The 23,199-nt window shown below is 37.6% G+C and overlaps 1 protein-coding gene and 1 non-coding gene across 3 annotated transcripts in view; both read left to right on the forward strand.

The window, feature by feature from the left end:
* UNC79 (unc-79 homolog, NALCN channel complex subunit) overlaps positions 1–23,199 on the forward strand; it is a 192,848-nt gene that overhangs the window by 35,515 nt on the left and 134,134 nt on the right. For both annotated transcript variants that reach the window (XM_045901444.3, XM_045901445.3), the window contains exons 5-9: positions 10,408–10,472; positions 14,952–15,040; positions 15,671–15,711; positions 18,548–18,576; positions 22,739–22,968. In XM_045901444.3, coding sequence (XP_045757400.2) covers positions 10,408–10,472; positions 14,952–15,040; positions 15,671–15,711; positions 18,548–18,576; positions 22,739–22,968 — 454 coding nt within the window. The remainder of the gene's footprint in view (positions 1–10,407; positions 10,473–14,951; positions 15,041–15,670; positions 15,712–18,547; positions 18,577–22,738; positions 22,969–23,199) is intronic.
* LOC123862585 (U6 spliceosomal RNA) lies at positions 13,895–14,001 on the forward strand. Its single transcript, XR_006795286.1, has one exon. It is a non-coding gene; the product is annotated as a U6 spliceosomal RNA (small nuclear RNA).

Consider the following 23,199-nt stretch of genomic DNA (forward strand, 5'->3'; position numbering starts at 1 on the left):
TTTTGCTTTTAATTTTGTCCAGTTTTCTAATTGTTCTCACTAAGACAATCAGCTTGAATTAATTTTTCTGTCATTTTTTTGGAAATGGAACCTAAACTCATTCTGTAATATTTTCAAGAGTGGAATGTCAGTCATATATATTTTTTGAGGTCAGCTATATAAGAATATCTTTCTATTTCTTCACACATGAGAGAAAACTGCTTCACTGTGAAAAATATGTAAATATTGCTTCATTGTTTTCTGGCATTTAGAATTATAGAAGACAAATCTTAGACCAGTGTTATTTGTCTATTATAGAAATCCTTTTGGTTGCTCTTAATTCTTGGAGATTTACTTATTAAAAAAACTTTTCTTATATATATATATATATATATATTTTAAGGATTTACTTATTTATTTGAGAGAGAGAGAGAGAAGGGGCAGAGGGAGTGGGAGAGAGAATCTCAAGCAGACTTCACGCTAAGGAAGGGGCCCAACTCAGGGCCCGATCTCACGACCCTGAGGTCATGACCTGAGCTGAAGCCAAGCATTGGAGGCTCAATCGACTGCACCACCCAAGTGCCCCTTTCTTATATATTTTTTATATATGAGTATCTTTTTATTGACTTTTGCCTATAATATTAAGAGTGTTTTCAATCCGGAAATTCAGGTCCTTTTTCAATCTTTTAAAGGAAATTTCTCATTAATGAAATTTTAAATTATTGCTTTTTTCAAATTGTTTTGGTATGTTCCTCAGGAATATCTACAATTCATAGGTTAGATTTTCATTTTCTGTGCTATGTAGCTATTCTAACCACTATTTTCCATATTTTTATCTTGTATGTTCTTAGCTTCTCAGTTTGGTTTACTGTATAACTTACTTGACTTTTACCCCAAATCAGCTCTATTTATTGCTTTGAATTAGGTTTCTAATTTTTCTCTTTTATTTTTAGTTTAATTATACTTAACATATCTCTGTCCAAATTCATTTTTATCTCATTATTTTTTTTTTAAAGATTTTATTTATTTATTTGAGAGAGAGAGAGGATGAGAGAGAGCACATGAGAGGGGGGAGGGCCAGAGGGAGAAGCAGACTCCCTGCCGAGCAGGGAGCCCGATGCGGGACTCGATCCAGGGACTCCAGGATCATGACCTGAGCCGAAGGCAGTCACTTAACCAACTGAGCCATCCAGGCACCCCATTTTTATCTCATTCTGTTAGCTTCCCATCTCACCATGAATTTCTATGACTTTCTACTCCTGTTTTTATAGAGGCTATGTGTTCTCGCATCAAGTTGCAGATGCTATAACACCTATTTTGATTCATAGACTAGATAGTTTTCAGACATGTTTTCTCACAGGCATCAGTATGATATTCTTTCCTTTGAAGTATCTATTTGGTTGGCCCTTTGTTTTTTTCTTTTTAAAATCAATTTTGCTGGTCCTCTTAGTGGCCAAATGAGTCTGAACCATACCCCATAGTGATGCTGTCCTGGACCATGTAGCAGTCAGGTGAGTCTGAACCAGAATTGAAGTCCCATCAGTGGGGACCATCTTGTACCCGGCTTCCATCTCTTCATCCTGAGGGTGCAGAGGTCTGAGCCAGGCCAGGAGTGTTGGGCCTCTTTGACCAGATGCACATGTGTGTTCACCTAAGGGAACCTCATCTGTGTGAATGAGGCTGTGGCCAGGCGACTGGGCCACTGGCCACCCCTGCAGTATCAACTAGATTGTTGTGTGGCCTGATTGCTATGTTCATTCCTTATATGTGCAAAGACTTGAGCCAGGCTGCATGGGTTCCATCCTGGCTCCAGCATGACCTTGTCAAGTTACTTAAGCGTTCTATGCTGGATCTGTGACCTTTGAGGATATGGCCATGGACTTAACTCTGGAAGAGTGGCAGCAGCTTGATTCTGCTTAGAGGACTGTCTTCAGGGACATGATGCTAGAAAAAGATAGGAACCACACATCAGTGGGATGCCCTGTTTCCATGTCAGATGTGATCTTCAAATTGGAGCCAGGAGAAGAGCTGTGGATGATGGCAGAAGGAACACCACCTCCAGGCTAGTCTAGGAGATGACTGGGGAATTGCTAATCAAATAGGAATACACCAAGTATATAAGGAGAGACTTCAGAATCAAGTGAACTGCATCTATGATAAAACACCTACTGAGCAGAAAGGCTATGGATACGAAGGTTTTGCAAACATATTTCATCTCATCTCATTTGCAAACATATTTTATCCCATCAAGACAAAAAACTCCATAAGCATGTCTTAGGTGGAAGGAGTTTAAAAAACTTAGATTTACTTAATTTAGAAGAAAGAACCTTTATGAACTTAGTGGAGATGAAAAATCATTCAGTTATAATTAATTTCAAATAAAGCATGACAAAATTCATACAGGTAAGAAAACCTATGAATGTGGGAATGTGTTTAGTCAGAAGTCCTATCTGATTGGACACCAGAATGTCCATCCAGGAGTCGGAATGTAATGAGTGTGGGAAAGTCCTTACTGATAATAATCCTCTACTAGACACATGAGATCTCATTCAGGTGAGAGACACTATGAATGCAAATTCTGCCAGAAAGCCTTTAGTAGAAAAATGTGCCTCATTATACACCAGAGAATTCAAACTAGAGAGAAACTCTATGAAAGTGAAAATGCCTTCAGTAGTAGTTTTTATCTTAATCAGCATGAGAAAAGTGCGTACTGGTAATAAACCCTATAAATATAATGAATGTGGGAAGCTGTCCTGTCTGTGGTGGGTTGTTACAGCAGCCCTGACAGACTAAGACATCATTACTGCATATAAACTTCAAATCATAAATTACTTTGGCAAGAAGAATTCTGAAATCTTTTTCTCTTCTGAACTTGTGTCAGTTAGGATTCCTTTGTGTTGGAAATGACACAATATTTAAAACTGATTTAACAAAAGGAAGTTTATTGGTACATATCACGGGAAAGTCCAGTATAGCTACTTAAAAGGAAGAAAAAGAGATAATTTGACAACTTGTGAAAAGACTCAATATTGAGTCTTCTGATCCATGAACATGGAGTATCTAACCATTTATTTAGGCCTTGTTTAATTTCTCTCAGCAATGCTTGCTAGTTTTCAGTGTATAGGTCTTATAGATATTTTGTTAAAGATATTTGTAGATACTTTACGGGTTTGGATGCTATTGTAAAGAGTATTTAAAAATTTAATATTCTACTTGTTTATTGCCATTACATAAAAATATAATTGATATTTAAAAAATTATTTTATTATGTTATGTTAATCACCATACATTACATCATTAGTTTTTGATGTAGCGTTCCATGATTCATTGTTTGCATATAACACCCAGTGCTCCATTCAGTACATGCCCTCTTTAATACCCATCACCAGGCTAACCCATCCCCTCATCCCCCCTCCCCTCTAGAACCCACAGTTTGTTTCTCAGAGTCCATAGTCTTTCATGGTTCATCTCCCCCTCCAATTCCCCCCACTTCATTTCTCCCTTCCTAGTATCTTCTTCTTCTTTTTTTTTTTTTTTAACATATAATGTATTATTTGTTTCAGAGGTACAGGTTTGTGATTCAACAGTCTTACACAATTCACAGCGCTCACCATGTGCTATGGTGAGTGCTGAAAATGTAATTGATTTTTGTATTTTGACTTTATATCCAGTGACCTTGCTAAACTCACTTATTAGTTTTTGTAGCTTATTTGTAAGTTTCTTAAGATATTCTGTGTACATGATTATACTCTCTTGCAAATAAATATAATTAAAATTTTTTCTTTTTCCTTACTAATTTGTATGTCTTCCTAATTTGCCTGCCTGCCTTCTTTCCTCCCTCCCTCTCTCCCTTCTTTTCTTCTTTCCTACCTATCCTCCTTCTTTTCTCTCTTTCCTTTTCTCATTGCAGTGGTTCATATTTCCAGTTCAGTGTTGAATAGGAGTGCTACAAGTGGATATCTTTGTTTTCTCCCCTAGTCTCTAGGGGGCATGTATTCAGACTTTCAGCATTAAATCTGATGTTGGTTTTAGGCTTTCCACAGATGCTTTTTATCAGAGTGGGGAAGTTCCTCTCTATTCTTAGTTTACTGAGAGTTTTTATCATGAGTGAATGTCAATTTTAGTCAAATACATTTTCTTCTATTAAGATGATCATATGACTTCTTTCCTTTATTTTGTTAATATGGTAAATTACATTGCTTTGCTTTGCATTGTGAATTCAACCTTATATTACCTGGGCTAAGTTCCATATTGTCAGCTTTATTATGTTGCCAGATTCAGTTTGCTAGTTTTTGTTAAGTTTTCTTGCTCCTACACTTATGAGGGACATTGACCTAGTTTTCTTTTATTATAATTGTCATCTGGTTTTGTTTACAGAATGATGCTGACCTCATAAAATGAGTTGGGAAGAATTTCCTCCTGTTCTATTTTCTGAAAGAGTTTTTGTAGAATTTGTATTATTTATTCCTTAAATAATTAATAGAATTCACTGGTGAATCCATATGGACTTGGGGTTTTCTCTTTAGGAAGGTTTCACATTATCAATTCAATTTAATGTTATGGGGCGTTTAAGTTTTCAACTTTTTATTCAGTCATATTTATAATTTTGTAATCTGTTTTTTGAGGAATAAACGATTTATGCATTTTGTCTAACTTGCCAAATTTATTGGCATATCTATAGGATCTGTGGTGATGCCCTACCTTTCACTCTTGATACTGGTAATTTGTTTTTTTCTCTGTTTTTTTTTTTTTTTTAATTCATCAGGCTAGCTAGGTGGCTTATCAATTTTATTGGACTTTCCAAAGATCCAGCACTTGGTTTTATGATTTTTCTCTATTGGTTTCTTGTTTTCAGTTTCATTGATTTCTGCTTCTGTCTTTATTATTCCTTCTATTAACATTGAGTTTAACATGTTCTTTTTCTGTCTTACTAAGATAGAAGCATAAATTGTTTATTTTGGACTTTTTATATTATCTAATTTAATAATTTAAAGCCATAAATTTATCTTTAAGCATTGTTTAGTTTCATCCCACAAATTTGATATGCTGTGCTTTCATTGTATTTCAATACAGAATATTTTCTAATATTCCTTATGATTTTTCCTTTGATTTGTGGGTTGTTTAGGAGTGTGTTTGTTTAAGTGCACAAATATTTTTTATTTTCAAGATACTTTTTATTCATTTCTAGTTTAATTTCACTGTGGTCAGGCAATGTACTCTATGATTTCATTCCATCTAAATTTTTGAACCTTATTTTATGGACCAGAATATTGTCTCAAGACTGAGAGGATTGATGAAATTTACAACACTAATTATGGATTTATTTCTCTTTCAGTTCTGTCAGTTTTGCTTCATTTAATTTGAAACTCTATCATTAGATGCGCACATATTTATGATTGATATGTCATTTTGATGAATTGACTCATCATGAAATATTCTTCTTTATTATTGGTAATATTCTTTGTTCTGGAGTCTACTTGTCTCATATTTATGTAGACACTCCAGCTTTCTTGTAATTAGCATTATATTAGTGTGGTGTAACTTTTTCTGTTTACTCTTTTAAAAAATATTTATTTATTTGAGTAATCTCTACACCCAGTGTGGGGCTCACAACCACAAGATCAAGAGTTGTATGCTTTTCTGACTGAGCCAGCCAGGCGCCCCTCTGTTTACTTTTAACTTATCTATCTTTATATTTCAAGTGTGTTTCTCAAAGCAGCCTATATTTTGGTAATGGTTTTTGAAAAAGTTAAATCCTTTTTAACAATCTCTGCCTTTTAGACCATTTACATGCCATGTAATTATTGTTTAGGCCATTTACATTTAATGTAATTACAGATATGGTTGGGCTTACGTCTCTCATCTTACACTTGTTTTCTATTTGTCCCAATTATTCCTTGTTCATTTCTTTTTATTACCTTGTCTTCTTTTTGGTTAATTGTTTTTAGTATTCCATTTTATCTCTGTATTGAATTATTAGCTATACCATTTTAAGAAGAATTGCTCTAGGGGCGCCTGGGTGGCTCAGTTGGTTAAGCAACTGCCTTCGGCTCAGGTCATGATCCTGGAGTCCCGGGATCGAGTCCCGCATCGGGCTCCCTGCTCGGCAGGGAGTCTGCTTCTCCCTCTGACCCTCCTCCCTCTCATGCTCTCTGTATCTCATTCTCTCTGTCTCAAATAAATAAATAAAATCTTAAAAAAAAAAAAAAAAAAGAAGAATTGCTCTAGGGTTTACAATATGTACCTTTAACTTCACAGTCTACCTTCAAATAATATTATACTAGTTTACATGTAATATAAGAACCCCGTGCATTTTCATTTCCTCCCTCCCATCCTTTTTTGTTCTTGTTATCAAATATTGACTTCTATATATATTATTAGTCTCACAATACATGGCTGTTCTTGTTTTAAACAGAAAATCATTTTTAACAATACGTAAATATAGGTAGAAAGTCTTTTGTGGTTATTCACATGTGCATAACTACCATGTGCAGAACTTTATGCCTTTGTGTAGGTTCTAGCTTCCATCTGATATCATTTTCCTTCAGCCTTCCTTCAACATTTCTTGTTGTGGAGCTCAGCTGGCAATGAATTCTCTTATCTTGTGTTTGTCTTCAAATAGTCTTTTATTTCATATTCATTTTTGAAGGATATTTTCACTGGGTATAGAATTATAGGTTGACAGTTTTTTTCTTTCAGCCTATTAAAGATGTCGTTCCATTGTCTTCTGGCTTGCATTGTTTGTGACGAGAAATCAGCGATCATTCTTATCTTTGTTCCCCTGTAAGTAATGTGTCTTTTTTTCCTGGTTGCTTTTAAGATTTTCTCTTTATCATGGTTTTTCATCAATTTGATTATGATGAGTTTTAGTGTGATTTTCTTTGCTTTTATTTTGCCTAAGATTCATTGAGCTTCTTGGATCTGTGGGCTTATAGTTTTTAATCAAATTTGATAAATTTTGTCATTGTTTTTTCAAATATCTCCCTCCTCCCCCTTTCGCTCCTTTTGGACTTTTAACCAGATGTGCTTTATACTGCCTAATATTTTCCCACAGCTCACTGAAGCTCTGTTTGTTTTTCTTCCAGTACTTCAGTTTTAGTAGTTTCTGCTGTTACGTCTTCTAATTCACTGATCTTTCCCTATGCATTGTCTAATCTGCTGTTAAGCCCATTCAGTGAATTTTCCATGTTCTATATCATATTTTTAATTTTAGAAATCCCATTTGGTTCTTTTATCTTTCATCTCTATTCTCATTGTGTAATGTTTTCTTTGAATATAATAGCTGTTTTTAAGTCCTTGTTTGCTAATCACCTCATCTCTATAATTTCTGGGTTTATTTCTATTGGTCAGTTTTTTTTTTTTCCTGATTATGGGTAACATTTTCCTCCTTTTTCAAATATCGAATAATTTTTTACTGGATGCTGGACTTCATGAGTATTACATTATTGAGTATCTGGATTTTGTTGTCTTCCATTATAGTGTTTCAGGGTTTGTTTTGGCCGTCAAGTTACTGGTAGATCACCTTGACCCTTTTAGGGCTTGATCTTATCCTTTGTTAGGGTGAGCCTGGAATAGCCTTTTCCCTAATGTTAGTTTAGCCCTACTGCTAAGGTATGACTTCCTAGAGTCTCTACTGAATGTCCCAGGTTTTCACTGAGTTCCCTTCACTCTGGTTGGTTGGATCTTGAATATCTCTCAGGCCTGTATGAAATGTAGGAATTATTCTGCTTACAGATCCTCCATAGTTGTTCTCTATGCAGCCTATGGAATTTTGTCTTATACATGTTCTGCTTATTATAAAGCCAAAGACCTAAAAGGATTCTTAGATTTCTGGAGCTCTTTCTTTGCATAACTCCCTCTTCTTTGGTATACTACCCAGCAAATATAAGCCACCTTGCCTCTTTAAACTCCAGTTTTTGTCCCCTCAATTCAGTGAAACCACCCTACTGTGCTTATCTTTCTCCTTCCACATCCAAGATCTGGAAATTGCTTCCAGGAAGAAAGCCAGGGTGATTATAGGATTGACTGTATTGTTTCTCTTCTCTCAAGGATCATTGTCCTACAGTACATAGTCCAATTTCTGAAAACAGTTGTTTTGTATATATTTTCCAGTTTTCTAGTTGTTTATGATGGGAGGGCAAGTCTAATACCAGTTACCTTGTTGTAGTTGGAAGCAGATTTATTGTCTGCCATATTTTTACATTATATATATTTTTTGTTTTTATTTTTAAATGAAGGGAGCTCTATTGTGACTATATTTGCCATATGGTAAGATATGTAGATTGATCCTATATCTGAATCAATTGTAGTGATTTTCCCAATTACAAATACCTGTTCTCTACCCTTAAAGATTTTGATTTGGCAGATTTAACATGAGTTTCAGGTATCATATTTTTGAAATCTTGACAAGTGATTTTTTGATACATAAGAAAAGCTAAGAACCCTTCTTCTGGTAAGTTTAAATCTAGTGTGGCTTTAGTGAACTTATGAGGTATCCTACAATCTATTCTTAACTCAGTGACATTCTGTAAAAATGAAATAAAATATTAGAGGACTAGGACCTCCTGGATATCCCCATCATCTACATATAAAGCATTAATTTCTGGCAAAGCAGGAGACTTTAGAGCCCTGATCAAGAGCTATGGCTGTTGTACATTCTTATTTCCTTGTGCCTTTGCCATAGCAGTTGTTATATATCTTGAATATTACTTCTATCTATAAGTGTCAAGACTTCTTAATATTTATAAAGTGATCTGCAAATATTCTCATAATACAGGGATTCAGTAATGGTTAGCAGATTTTGTCTTGTGTGCCAACTCTGTTTTATTAGTGGTAACTTTCTGGAGCTCTGTGTTGAGAAGGATTCTAAGGTCAGTTCTGGACTCAGCAGGAAGGAATGCTCTTATGGATTAGTGATATCTGTCATGAGTTTGGAATTGGAGGAAAGAGACTCATGTCCCATGTATTTGCAATTCCTATACTGGTTAAAGGCAGTCTTTTTTTCTAGGTTTCTCTAATTACACAAGAAAACTTGTTGCTACTCTCTATATTCATCTTGACTTTTCCACATATAGGAAACATTTTATAGTTATGGAATGCCTGTATTCAAATTATTTCTTCATTTATCCATTCCTTACTGATTTCTCTAAAAATATAATCTCTAAAAATTCTCTCTAAAATACATAATCTCTAAAAATATAATCAATATGATAGTGTGTTTTTAGAGTAGTGGTTTTTGGTCTGTACTTCTCGTCTTCTTTTAAAATAAATTGACCCATTGTGTATTTTTTAAAGTCAATGGCTCTATTGGCCTTATTTTCCTAAATTTCAAATCAGACACATAATCTTATATGTGGTCTAACCATAGGCTAAAAGATTTGAAGTTCGAACACCCCTGGACAGAAAACTTTATATGGCCTAGGATATTAATAATAAATGTTTTTGAATTATAATTGGACATATAACTAAGTAAGAATATCCTCTCATTTGCAAATTCTAGTATATTAGGCCAGTCATAGTCCTATAAGATTAGAATTTGGCAATTTAGAAAATTTTCCTACTTTCAAACATGTAATTTTATTGCATTTTTAAATGATGGAGTATTGTTAGCTAAGTGCTTTGGACTACTGAATCATCTAAATGAGGATAATTACTTGTGTGACTTTTATTCTGATCTATCCCAGATCCCTTGGTCTTATCCTCATTCTGTGTGCATACTATGTTAAGGAGAGGGTATTAGCAAATTAGCAGAGGTTAGTCTGTGGGTCACAGTCTGTGGTGTGAGAGATATATTTCATTTGGGCAAGAAATTCATCTTTCCAGTCTCCACATTTGATGAGAATGGGACGGGACATAGAATAGTGGCAGTTACCTTACCATTCATTTCAGTTATTATGAGTTTGAAATACTTCTTGGATCCAGAAATCTAGGATGTTCAGCTTAGTATGTACTACAATGAAAAGAGCACTGTTGAGAACCAAGAGATAGAGGTTCTTGTCTCAGCTTGTCATTTACTAACTCTGTGACCATAATGAGCTACTTAACCTTTGTAACTTTCACTTACTCATATATGAAATGAGATTAATAATCTGCTGTACCTATTCTGCAGAGTTGTTGGCAGGATGAAGTGAAACCATAGATATGTAAAAACGTTGCACAACTTTCTAATAGTATATCATTGCAAGGTAATATTATGGTACTGTGTATGCCACCTTATACTAGCTTGTCTCTGCCCGTGGGAAAATAGATGGAGCTGTGATATCTTTGTTCAATTTTTAAATTTGTCATAGATTTAAAAAATGATTATCTTAGGAAGCCTGATGATGGTTCTACTTAGGAAGAAGAAACCTAGTGTAATATCTGCTACACTTTTAGTAGGGCACTAATAACTTCAATGAGGAGTATTCATCAGCTATTCTTGCTTTACAGCTTGGAATCCAATCCACTGCCAGCACATTGAATGCCACAACGCAATTAACAAGCCAGCTGTGAAGGTACTGTTTTATTAGACCTGGTGCCATATTGTATTGTCAGTGGTCAGGAACAAATTGCTGAATGTAATGGAGAAGATTGCATCGTTCTCTGTAAAGCAGAGGCCTGTGCTCTGTAGTAAACTCAAGGACCTCCATGTTCAATCTGATTGTACTTTGGTGGATTGGTTCAGGACAGAGAAATGAATAGTGGTGACTGAAGGTTTGGCTGTGAGTTCATGGTCAAGTGCTGTGTAGCAATGAGAATTATCAGAATAATCCTGGTAAAACACGTAGTCCTTACTTGGCTTCTATCTGAGTTAATAAACTCAGGGAAATGTACTTTGCCTCTGTTTCACTCATTTCAGATTATGAGTGTTTAGTATATGACTGCGAAATCAAGAGTCATATGACCCAAATAGATAAAATTGTTAAGTCTTGGCTGAGATCACAGATAATCACTTAACCAAGATGACTGAGAGGTAGTTGGGCAGCGAACACATGGAAAGGTATGTTAGAGGTAAGGGAACAGTGGTTTAGAGAGGCCAAGACACTTTCCTAAGTCAGAACCAGGTACCTTGACTCTCAGCCTTATTCTTTTTCTACCATCACAAATTTCCCTGTCTTGTTACAACCCTGAATTTTTAAATTTGAATGTTAAGAAAAATGATCACACCTTTTAACAAAATTACTTATGGTATATTTGTTGGATACAATACTTGGCTGGAGAGACCTGTGCCTGGATTTGCAAAGATTAATTTTTTATACTGTGAAGAGTGAGAGTTATGCCAAGTCATTAGAGTTCACAGATACTTTTTAGAACCTAGTGTCCTGGGAGTTTGCCTCCCTTCTTCTATAGACAGGAAGACTACCAAATACCAAAGATTACCAAATAACAGATACATAATAGTATCATTTTATAGAAACAGAGTAGAAGAGGTAAAATGAGATATAAGAAATATAAATATAAATCCCAAAATGTGTTTCATATACCAGAAATGTCAGAGGAGTGCCAATAATAACATTGTCATCCAGATGTATCTTACTAGCAGAGGACCTTTTTGTATTATTATGTTTCATCTCTGCTTTTGATAAAGGCAAATTGAATGAATTTATGTTGAGAAAGAGCAAGTGAGGGTAACCCACCAGTGGAGGCAGAGTCTCACCCATTCAGCTATGAGCACCCCTCCTCTGAACTTCCACAGACATTTGGGATTCAAAGGTACTTTTCTTTGGTGCGAGGACATTTTGAGCTATACACATGTTGCGTTCATATATTATCCATGGTTTTTAGCTTAATTCTTCAGGTGGTGAGAATTGTGCAGCTCTCTTACTTTAGTTTCTTTATCTGTCCTTTCCTCTTTCTGCTTATGTTACAATGCCCTCTTTTGGTTCACTCAGACATCAGCAGAAAAGGGAGGTACTTTTTGTTTGATTTTTCCACTTATTTTATTTTATTTTTTTTTTAAAGATTTTATTTATTTATTTGACACAGAGAGAGAAAGCACAAGTAAGCAGAGAGGCAGGCAGAGAGAGAGGGAGAAGCAGGCTCTCCACCGAGCAGGAGCCGGACGTGGGGCTCGATCCCAGGACCCTGGGATCATGACCCGAGCCGAAAGCAGCCGCTTAACCGACTGAGCCACCCAGGCGCCCCTTTTTTCTTTGATCTTATGTCAGGCTGCATTCTCAGGAGTCCTCTGACTTCATGATTAGTAATGATTTTTGGTTTTCCACTCCCAAAAGTCATCACAAATTAGATTTTCTCCCTCTCTTCTAGGCAAACAGCTTAGTCCACCCCTCTGACTGGGCTTTGCTCTGCTTATAGGCCGTTCCCTGTAGCCAGTCCTGCAGGACAGGCCAAACCATCCTACTTTCTGTCTCATTTTTAGGTGAGGTGAAATTCACAATAACGTAAGTTTAATCATTTTAAAGTGAATGATTCAATGGCATTTAGCATATTCACAATGCTGTGCGACCACCACCTCTATCTAGTTCCTAAACATTTTTATTAGCACCCCCACAAATTTTATTTTCTGAACTCCAGCGTTCCTAAAGAGTTTTCTTTTGTATTTTTACTCTGCTTCCCTGGAAAGGTAACATTCTTGTTAGTGCTTCCTGTGCTGGGCCTGTTTTTGCAGAACAACAGATCTGGCTCAGTATTGTTTTTTCATTGCAATATGAGCACTCCCCAAACCCAGGTAGGTATGACTATGTGACATATAGGTTGAGGGCACCCAACATCCAGATACTTACAGAATAATGTTAAATGAAAAGGAAGTCATCCTTTATAGTATGATGCCAGTTTAATTTAAAAATCACATATATGTATATTTATATTCGTATTCATGCTCATCAGAATGTTATTAGTGGTTGCATTGAGATGGCGGGTTAATGAATTTCTCCATTTTCCTAAGCCTCTACATTGGGCATAATTATATTTATAAATGGAAAATAACTATTTTTTTAATGCAGCAGTCAGATATGAACATGTTAATATAGATGTAAACTGACTTGTTCAGAGTAAAGACAGTTGACCTTAATGTCCACAAATGTTATGGGTCATGTGAACTAATTCATTTAACATGTCAGAGGTCACCTAGTTAATCTATAATGATTATAGTTCGGACAGCATAGGAATTTTTCCCTTTGAGTGGAATGAAAAATATCTTTACCTGATGGGAGTATCAATAACTCATTAGAAATGAAAGTGAAGTAACTATATTGAAGAACAGGTCTATGTTGGACACATGGGAAAGACTCAGGGAAAATGGATTTATCCTCACAAAAAGCGTACTGTCTCCATATTTGTGAACTTTTACCACTAGGCAGTCATGATTTGCCAAATAGAAAAGTATTATCTATGTTTGTTGCAATACACTGCAAAAACGTACTTTTTTAGGCAAGAGCCAAAAGCTGCGACAGGATTCAAAATGAAAAGGTGTTAGAATTAGAGTTCATTATATTACACTCTGCTTTTGGTTTTATTTGGTTCTGTTTGCAGATCAATTTATGAAATACTTTAGAGCTCAGATAATTATCTAACACAGGAGTCAGCAAACTATGGCCCACAGCCAAATCTGGCCTGCTGACTGTTTTGTAAATAAAGTTTTATTGGAACACAGCTGTGCTCACTTGTTTACGTATTGTCTATGGCTGCTTTCATGGTACAACAGCAGAGTTGAGTAGTTGTGACAGAGAACATATGTTCCACAAAGCCTGAACTATTTACTTTCTGGTCATTTACAGAAAGTTTGCTAGCCCCTCATGTAACACACCAAAAAGTAGTTATTCATTGCATCAAAGGAAGCTTGAAACTTATCTAAGGAAAATTTTCACACTGGGCCTTTAGCATGAGGGAATATATAATTTATAGATTTTGATGGTATAACGATTGAAATTAAGGAATTCCAACTCTTGTTCCCCCATCATTGAAACTCTTCAGGGTTGTCCTTGCTCAGCAGCACATATACTAAAATTGGAATGATACAGAGAAGATCCGTAGGGCCCCTGCACAAGGTTGACACGTGAAACTCTTCAGGGTTTTAACTTTAAATGACAGTCTGTTTGGGTTACAAGTTTGGTTCATTTTTTTTCCCTAATCAGTAAAAACACCTAAGGAAAAGGCAGAGTGGAGTTCTAGAAGAATCTGTGTCCTAGGCATATTAACTGCACAATCAGCTGTAGCATAGATTGATTATTTCTTGAAGGACGGGAACAGAATTCAGAATGACTTTGCTAACTCATTGAAATTTAACCTGATGCAATGTACAAGATTCAGCTAGTTGTGTTCACTTGATTTTAAACATCCAGATATTTGAAATATCCTGATGATCAACAGCAAAGCGAACACTTTTCATCTCTGTGCCTTGGCTAATGAAAACTCAGCCATAACTAATCCAAAATTGAATAGGGCACGGCAGGGTTAAATGAACCACAAGTCATATGTGGAAGGAAAAAATGCCTGAAAATGTGACATTGGATGATTGATATAGAACTTAGATTCCAGAGTAAGAAAAGCAAATCACTTAGTGTTAGATTTCACGTGAAATTTTTTGAATTGAGGTTTCTTTTAAGAAGGAAAATGCTCTACTGCCAGAATTTTGGTAACAATTATGATTTTTCAATTTTAATATATTTTCCTCTTCCTAAAGAGAGATTGCTGTGTTTACCACTTTCAAACAGGAATGAATGTGTGAGGCAATTCCAGCCACTGTTGAACAAGATTTTTTCTCTTTGTGGAATGAGGGTGGATTTGTTGACCCTATTTGTTACTTAATTGCAGATAACAGGAGAAATGAAAAACCACAATAGGCACACTTAAGTCCAGTGTGGACTCATCAGCCAGTGCAAGAAAAGCAGCTATAGGTTAAGTAGGTTTTACTAAAAAATACTTATTCCACTTTGCTTTTGAAAATTTGTCACAATCAAAACCTTTGCGTTCTCAATACAGGGGATGTGATAAACAGGACAGGAGAGTTCATTCTGCCTTTTCATGTGTTTCAGATGTGTATAGATCCTTCCCTGTCAGTAGCTCTGGGGGATAAACCACCCCCATTGTATCTCTGTGAAGAATGCAGCCAGAGGATCGCAGGGTAGGTATATGAGTCCTCCAAGAAAGGGAAATAGGGCCACAACAGAAGATAAGAAAAATTAGTTGTACTTAAATTGGTTACATTACTCACATTTCCCACTAGCCCTTTTGGTTTTGAAAGGTTACTTTGTCAGATATTTGACATATAGCAAACTTTCATTTGGGAGATTTCAGCTTTGAGAATTTGCAGTATTTCTCTCCATGCGATAAGAGAAAGCAATTCCATGTAATAAAACAGCTCCAATTTTCAAATGACCCTGCTAAAAAAGGCCACAGAGAAAAATGAAAGAAAACCATGGCTTTCAAACATGACGTGTAATTCAAATGGGTTCTCTCTGCTTGTTAGTTTCATAGAATCACACTCAGTGTTGTACAAATCATGCTGTACTTTGGTTCGCTTAATTAGCATCTGGAAAGTATCATTTAAAGATAACTGAATATGATGAAATGCCTATAATTTATAATTTAGCTGAAATGCATTAGACATTTTAAAAGTTTATTATGATAGTGCTCTTAATTACATTTCCTTTCTATTGAAAGCCTTCTAGCAATAGCATGCAGCTTATAAACATTCATGTGGAAGGGTAACATTGCAAAGAAGCTCAAAAATGAATTTTGTTTTTCTTTATAGGGACCACAGTGAATGGTTGATTGATGTTCTTCTGCCACAAGGTATGGTTTACTTCAGAAAGGATGAATAATAAGTGATCATGACTAACCGTGTGGTTGGTTTGTCTCCTTTTGTACTGTATTATTTTACAAAGATAGTAACCAAAGTATTACATTCTATGAATAGTCATTGATATGAAGCATTATATCAGTGTCTTGCTTATACCCACACATTTGGAAGGAAGAGGTATCATCTCATCCAAAATTAAGAGTAGATGTTGGAATTAGGATTCTGTATGATGGAAGCCTTGCTGAATTATGTCTTAAGAGATTTTCTGTATATATAACAGGCATTGCCAATGAATGGTGTTTGCTGTGCCAGGTCAGAAAGAGAATAGAGAACATGAGCGGGAAGAACACTGAATAATAGGTCTTTCTCCTACCACTACTAATAGCTCTGTGTTTTAGGGAAAATCATTTAATTTTTTGGAGGCTCAGTCTCTCCAGTAAAATGGGTATAAAGTATATGGGACTCATCTCAATGAAAAGATGGGATGGTGTGATGCTCGTAGTTTGTTAGAGTTCTGAAAGCTATGTCGGATAAGTTGGCGGGTCCCAGACAGAGCATTCCTTTACCCATCTGGAAGCAGATATTCTGGCCGCTTAATTGGAGGCTGAAGTGACCAGGGGAAGTATTCAGGAAAGCAGAGGAAAGATGAAGGTGAGAGAAGCTGGGGACGTACTGGGCAAAGTTCAGGCACACAGGAGGAACCTGATATATAACTTCAGAGATAGATAATAAAAGAAGACTTTCTACGAAAGGCCATATTTAAAAAGAAATGTAAAAACCTTATGTTAACTAAATTCTGTGAACATTAAAAAAATGTAAGGCAATTTTCTTGATGATAATTACACTATTTCTTTGTAGTCCTAACTTTTTAAAAAAATATTTTATTTATTTATTTGAGAAAGAGAGAGAGAGAACACATGAGCAGGGAGGAGGGGCAGAGGGAGAGGGAGAAGCAGACTCCCCACTGAGCAGGGAGCCCGATGACTTGGGGCTGGATCCCAGGACCCTGAGATCGTGACTTGAGCTGAAGGCAGACACTTAACCAACTGAGCCACCCAGGCCTCCCCAGTGGTCTAACTTTTAGTATTAGGTCATCTCAACCTTAAGAAATAAATTAGTTTAGTGAGTGCTTTCCATCTGTAAAATGGATCAGTAATGTCAGCCTCTAGATCCTTCAAAGAGTCATTCTGAAAAATTTCATAAGAATATCTGTAAAAAGATCTAGGCTTATATGGGTAAAGGTAAATTTTTCCCCCTTAAATTAGGCTACCCTGTTAATGAACTTCCAGTGTTTTGAGGTGAAGCCCATAGTCAGGTTCTAAACTACATTTTATTTTATTTTTTAAAAGATTTTATTTATTTATGTGAGAAAGAGAGAATGAGAGAGAGAGAGAGAGAGCGTGAGAGGGGGGAGGGTCAGAGGGAGAAGCAGACTCCCTGCTGAGCAGGGATTCCGATGCGGGACTCGATCCTGGGACCCCAGGATCATGACCTGAGCCGAAGTCAGTCACTTAACCAACTGAGCCACCCAGGCACCCCTAAGCTACATTTTAAAATATCAGATATGTTGCTGAATTCTGGTCACCTTCTCCAGATGATGTTCATCTCTGGAAGAAAACTTACAGTAACTTTTAATTATTTCTCTAGAGATGTGACACTAACCTCAGGTTAAGACAAACTCTAAGATATCAAACTGTTAAATGACCATTAATTATACAAAACCAGAGTTTTAAAATTCTTTGATTTGGCATCCACTAATTCATAATTTCCAGATACTTTGGGAGACCTTTACCTTTGACCTTTTTAATAAATTGTAACATAGACTATACTGTAAGTATGCGTTAGTTCGTTTTTTGAACACTTACTATTTCAGGGGGAATGTTAACATATTCTTGGAAAAATTATTTTCAGGTACTCTCCAGCGTCAGTTTTCATGGAAATACTTGGTATGCCCACTAAAAAGCGTATGTATCCATTTGTTAAGGTCAATCCTGAAGTAGACCATAGTTTGACAGCCTTACTCCAACTGGCCAGTTGGGTTTGAAAATTGCTTTCTCTGAAATGAGCATGCAGCTGGTTTTACACTAGTTAAGGACTGATATAAATCAATAGTTCAAGTCTGAGTAATCCAAATTAGTAAGTTTTTTTCTACAGTTTTGAAATAGCAAATCATCTCCATGGTGAAGCTCTAAATATATCACATCAACTCAGTGTCATGGTGTAACAGAAGAGCAATAAACAGGGAATCCAGAGGCATTATCTTGAAATCTGCCTTTGATAGCCTGTGTGATGCTCGAGAAGTCATGCAAAGGGGCACCTGGGTGGCTTAGTCGGTTAAGTGTCTGCCTTAGGCTCAGGTCATGATCCCAGGGTCCTGGGATCAAAGAGTCCTGCATCAGACTCCTTGCTCAGCAGGGAGCCTGCTTCTCCCTCTGCCTGCAGCTCTCCCTGCTTGTGCTCTCTCTCTCTCTCTCTGGCAAATAAATAAATAAAATCTTTTAAAAAAAAGTCATACAAATCTCAATTTTGTTCTGTCAAACAAGGAGATGAGATTAATGTTATTTTGCTTTGGTTTTGACATGATCTGAATTCTAAGTCATGTCCCAGGAGGTTGAATTACTTGTAAGAACAGGTGAAGTATTTGTAGCATGCAGGTGTTCCTGACCTCATCAAACATAGGTAGATGACCATTAATAAGACAGGAGAGAAGCTATTTGGGCTAAGTCTAGAGGTTGTGTTACTAAGCTTGTTTTTACCCCCTTTGTGGCTGCCCTTATTTAAAATGGGCTGTCTTTCTTTGTTGATATGTTGTGTACCTTCCCCTTACAGCTGAAATATCTGCTATATGTCAGAAGAAGGTAAGAGCAAACCATCTGTGTGGTGGGGCATGATTTGCTGTGTGTATGTAAATTTATTCATTGACATCTGCCTCATTTCTGCCCCCTGGTTTCCCAGTATGTACATGTCACTGTATTCGCGAAGGGGGAAAAGAGGTAATTTAGCATGCAAGATTGCTGTGTCCGAATGGTCTCTGTTTTCATTTCTGCTTTTGCTCACCCATCTTATGCACAGTGTTTTTGATAAGTAATCTGAAATGAAAGCATATGTGTGACTCTTAATTACAAAAAGCTTTGAATGACCATGCAGGGCATGCAACATAACTTTGGTAAAGGATGTATCTTGTATGCTCAAAAATCTTTCTTGTTTGAAGTAGAGGGTAAATAGTTCGATACATGTGTGTCAAACATACTCAGACTGACTATGTATGGCAAATATTCATGTATATGTAAGCTGAAATGTATCTCTAGTTAAAGATTCCACCTTCAGATTTCCTTTAGCCACTTTTCATGACAGTTTACCTAAGCCATTTCCATCCTCTTTTCTTGTTCTAGTTGTTGAAAAGTACTAGACAAGGTAGTGTGGTGCCATACAAAGAACTTTGGGTTAGTTGGTTGAAACATTTGGTTTCTGGCCCGCTCTGTCCCCGTCTACCTATGAGACCATATACAAGTCATTTAAACGTTTTAGGACTTGGTCGTGAGTGCATACAGTCAACTGGTGGGTAGTCTAGGGGTTGGCTGGTCCCAGATGACCTCACTCCCATGTCTGGGGCCATAGCTGGGACAGCTGGAATGACACCTGGATAACAGGGGTGTCTGGCTCTCCCTCTTGCCATTTGGGGTCTCATCCTCCAGGGGGCGAGGCTGGATTTGTTCACAAGGCAGCAGTGTTTGGAGTGAATGAGATTTACTGAATTGCAAGGCCTTTTGAGACTGAAGCTCCTAAGTCACATGACTTCTGCTGCATTCCACAGGTCAAAGCAAGTCCCCAGGCCAGCCCAGATTCAAGGAGAGGGGAAATAGACTTCTCCCCTTTATAGAAGGAGTGACAAGAATTCTGTGGTCACATTTAATCTATCATCATCCACCCTCTGGCCATAATTACTTACATTTCTTCCACATGTAAAATACTTCCACCACCTTACAAGGCCTCCTATAGTCGTAAATCTATTTATGGCTTCAGTTCATCATCCTGTGTCCTGCATATGGTCTGGTCCCTGATGAAACTCCTTGGGTGCAAATTCTCTTGATCCAGAGACTGTGAACTAAAAAGACAAGTTATCTGCCCCCTTCCCCGCCACACCCTACACATGATGGTCAGATAGGGACAGGATAAGAACCGTGGACCTCCGTTCAGAAGAAAGGGAAGCACATTGCTGTCAGCAGATGATAGCAGTTCCAGCCATGAACACGTCAATGGTTCTTCGTGTCCAGGGACGGCGAATGTACCTTGACTGGGATCTGGCTCTACTTCCTGGGAGTAGTTCCCTAATCCATTGTTGTTCTCCTGAATTCTTTGCTCTACTCTCTGAGACATCTTTCTTTTCCAAGAAGAAATAGTCCAATGTTCCAGCTGAGGGACTATCTTAGCTTGTCCCTTGCATGTAGTCCCATAGACTTCCTTTCATGTTGAACCGTGTCTGTCCCCTTTAGTCTAAGTTGGTGGCCCTTTTGTTAGTAAGACTTACTGTAAAACTCTGGGTTTTCAGTAAATCTCATTGGAGTTCAGTGCCCCCAAAGCCACATCTGTAATTCTTTTGGGGACAGTCCTTTCTATACTTTGGGCGTTTCGGTCTACCCTTAAAATTACTAGAAGCTCTGTTCTAGCTGAAAGGCTCAACGAGGCATCACCTTCTATCCTTCTGAAGTTTTAGCAAAGGATCGTGCAGCCAGTCAGCATACTTTTGATTTTTATCCTGAGGCTATTTCCTACTTTGAAAATCGTTTATAAGCCAGAGAGACAAGGGTGAGAAACAGTTTTATATTCTGAATGAGCATGTCTTTGCTGTAGTGGTATAACCTAATATATTTGACACCATAGTGGATCCTTTTTTAAACACTGCCCTTTTTATGGCAAAAATATTTTTAGTAATAAGCTTCGACTTAGCACGTTTTTATTATCCTTTAATAGATGTTGTATTTTATATTTGGAGAACATTCATTAAGTTCACAATGGTTCAGAATTGTTTGAGCTTGCTTTGGGTACAGTTTGTGTCGGCCTCTTTTGAAGGACATATTCCTACATTCGAACAGTGCGTTTGAAATAAGCATCAAACTTGTAAAGGCAAAGAGACAGACTTTGATTTATTTCAGTTCTGTCATTCTATGAGCCAGGTTGGAGTTATTTTTTTATGTTTAAAATTCAAAGCAGTAAAACAGAATGGCTGGGGAAAACCATGCTCAGTGAAATCTGAATCTAAGGAAAGTCTCTCTAGTTTGCTTTTGAAAGGAATGCATATAGCTGAGTCTGCATGGATTGAGGACTGACTGTGGCTTGGGAATACGTTATTAAAACTTAGTGGGAACCACAACAATGGTTTAGAGCTTGAATCAACCAAAGGTTATTTTGGGGCAAAGTATTTTATTGCTGATACTACTTAGAATTGATGGTACATGGTGATAAAGCAGGTTGACTCTTAGTTGGTGTTCCAGATGCTAGTATATGCAGTATATCTAGATAACTACATCAGAAATCACTCAAAATGTGGCAGCATTAAACAACAACAACTTAATGACGCTCATCGAGTCTGTTGGTCAGGGATTTGGACAGGGCACAGTCCATAGCTTGTCTCTGCTTGATGATGTTTGAGGCCCCATCTGGGAAGACTTGAATAACTAGGTGCTGGAATTATCTAGAGGCTTCCAGATCATATGTTTGGGCTCTGGGGTGGGGTGACTTGAAGGCCCCGCTTAGCCAGCACTGTTGACAAGAGACTTACGTACACATTGCCTCTCTCCATGGCTTGGCCATGGCAGAGTTTTGAGTATCCCAATGAAGAACTGTCTGAGGAGAGAACATTTCAAGATGGCCAGTGAAAGTTGCATGTCTTTTGAAATCTTGCCTCAGGAGTCATATAGGTATCACTTCTGCCATATTGTATTGGTTGACGCAGCCCATCTAGATTCAAGACAAATGGATGCATACCTGAGGAAGCCAGCCCAAAGAGCCTCATCCACAGCTAGACTTGATTTAGATGACAAGACCTTGAACCTCCAACCAAGAATTTGCATGTGGGAAGAATGTAAATAATTTGCGACCAGAAAATAGGATGGTAAATTGCAGGCCTTAAACTTCAGGACTTTATTATAGTGAATAACTACCCACTAAACCCATATCCTCATCATATTGTTTATAGCATAGTGGGAATCCCAGAGGAACCAAGACTAAGTATAACCAAGAGGAAGAAATTAAACATATAGGAGCTAAGTCGAAGCTTATTACTCAAAATATTTTTATATGTACCCCTACTTTTCTCTTTGGCATCCCTTCCTCTGTGGATTCCTTTCCTGTAGTTGATGTCAGCAGCTGATTCTGTGATTGGTTCTTGCTGTGTTTTGCTATGTTCCCGTGGTGTCAGTTAACATGTTTGACGTATTCTTTAGGTCTTGAGGGACAGAGTGCGGGAGGGAGTGAGTGCCTTGCTTGGGGCCATGAGCTCAGTGCAGCCTGGTCCCCCACCTGTCACACAGCAAGGACAGAGGGGCTGTAGTGGAAATCTGCTCTTTCAGGGGTGGATCAAATAATTTTGAAAGTTTAATCTGGGGGTTTAATCCTTTCCTGTTCTGATGTGCTGTGATGTACTCTTTCTGGACCATGGTTTCAGGGTTTTTTTCCTCCATGTTTCTGCTGAAAACTCTTGAAACACTAACTTGAAATAATCCAGAAAGCACTCCACCCCAACCCCATGACTAATGCAGTTTTACAGAGGGCTTTCCATCACAATTCCACTCACATTTAGGACGTTTCTGCCACTCACACTAATAGAACCTACTTCTTACCTTTATTTTTAACTATGCCTGAGATCTAACTGGTTAGAGACCACCTGTCTTGTAGCCTTTAGAAATGTGCGGCCACTTCCAGTGGCCCCTTAGCTTTCCATTTGTTTCAGTTCTTAGCCACCTTTACCTCATTGATCAGTGTTAGCTGATTTCGCTATTTTTTTTTTTTTTCTTTCTCTAGAACTGCAGTTCTCATGTAAGAAGAGCGGTGGTCACCTGCTTTTCAGCGGGGTGCTGTGGCCGTCACGGAAACCGGCCCGTTCGGTATTGCAAAAGATGCCACTCGAATCATCATAGCAACGAAGTGGGGGCTGCCTCGGAGACCCACCTCTATCAGACCTCCCCTCCACCCATCAACACTCGGGAATGTGGTGCCGAGGAGCTGGTCTGCGCGGTGGAGGCCGTGATCAGGTAACAGGCAGCTTGTTTCTGGGCCCGCCCCAAACACCGCCTTGGCTTTGAGCCACCCTGGGCGCCGCGAGATGTGTAAAGTTAATTCAGCTTCAGGGGCCCGCAGCCTGCCTCTCACCTTCCACCATGCAGTGGCGATGCTTTCATGCATTCATTCACCCAATATTTTTTATCGATTGTACCAGGCATGTGTTAGGCACTTGAGAGAAAGGAGAGAATAAAATGGAGTCT

The sequence above is a fragment of the Mirounga angustirostris genome, unplaced genomic scaffold (assembly GCF_029215605.1).
Source record: "Mirounga angustirostris isolate CCGP_5_RB_7025 unplaced genomic scaffold, mMirAng1.0.hap1 SCAF_9, whole genome shotgun sequence".
Classification (NCBI taxonomy): Eukaryota; Metazoa; Chordata; class Mammalia; order Carnivora; family Phocidae; genus Mirounga; species Mirounga angustirostris.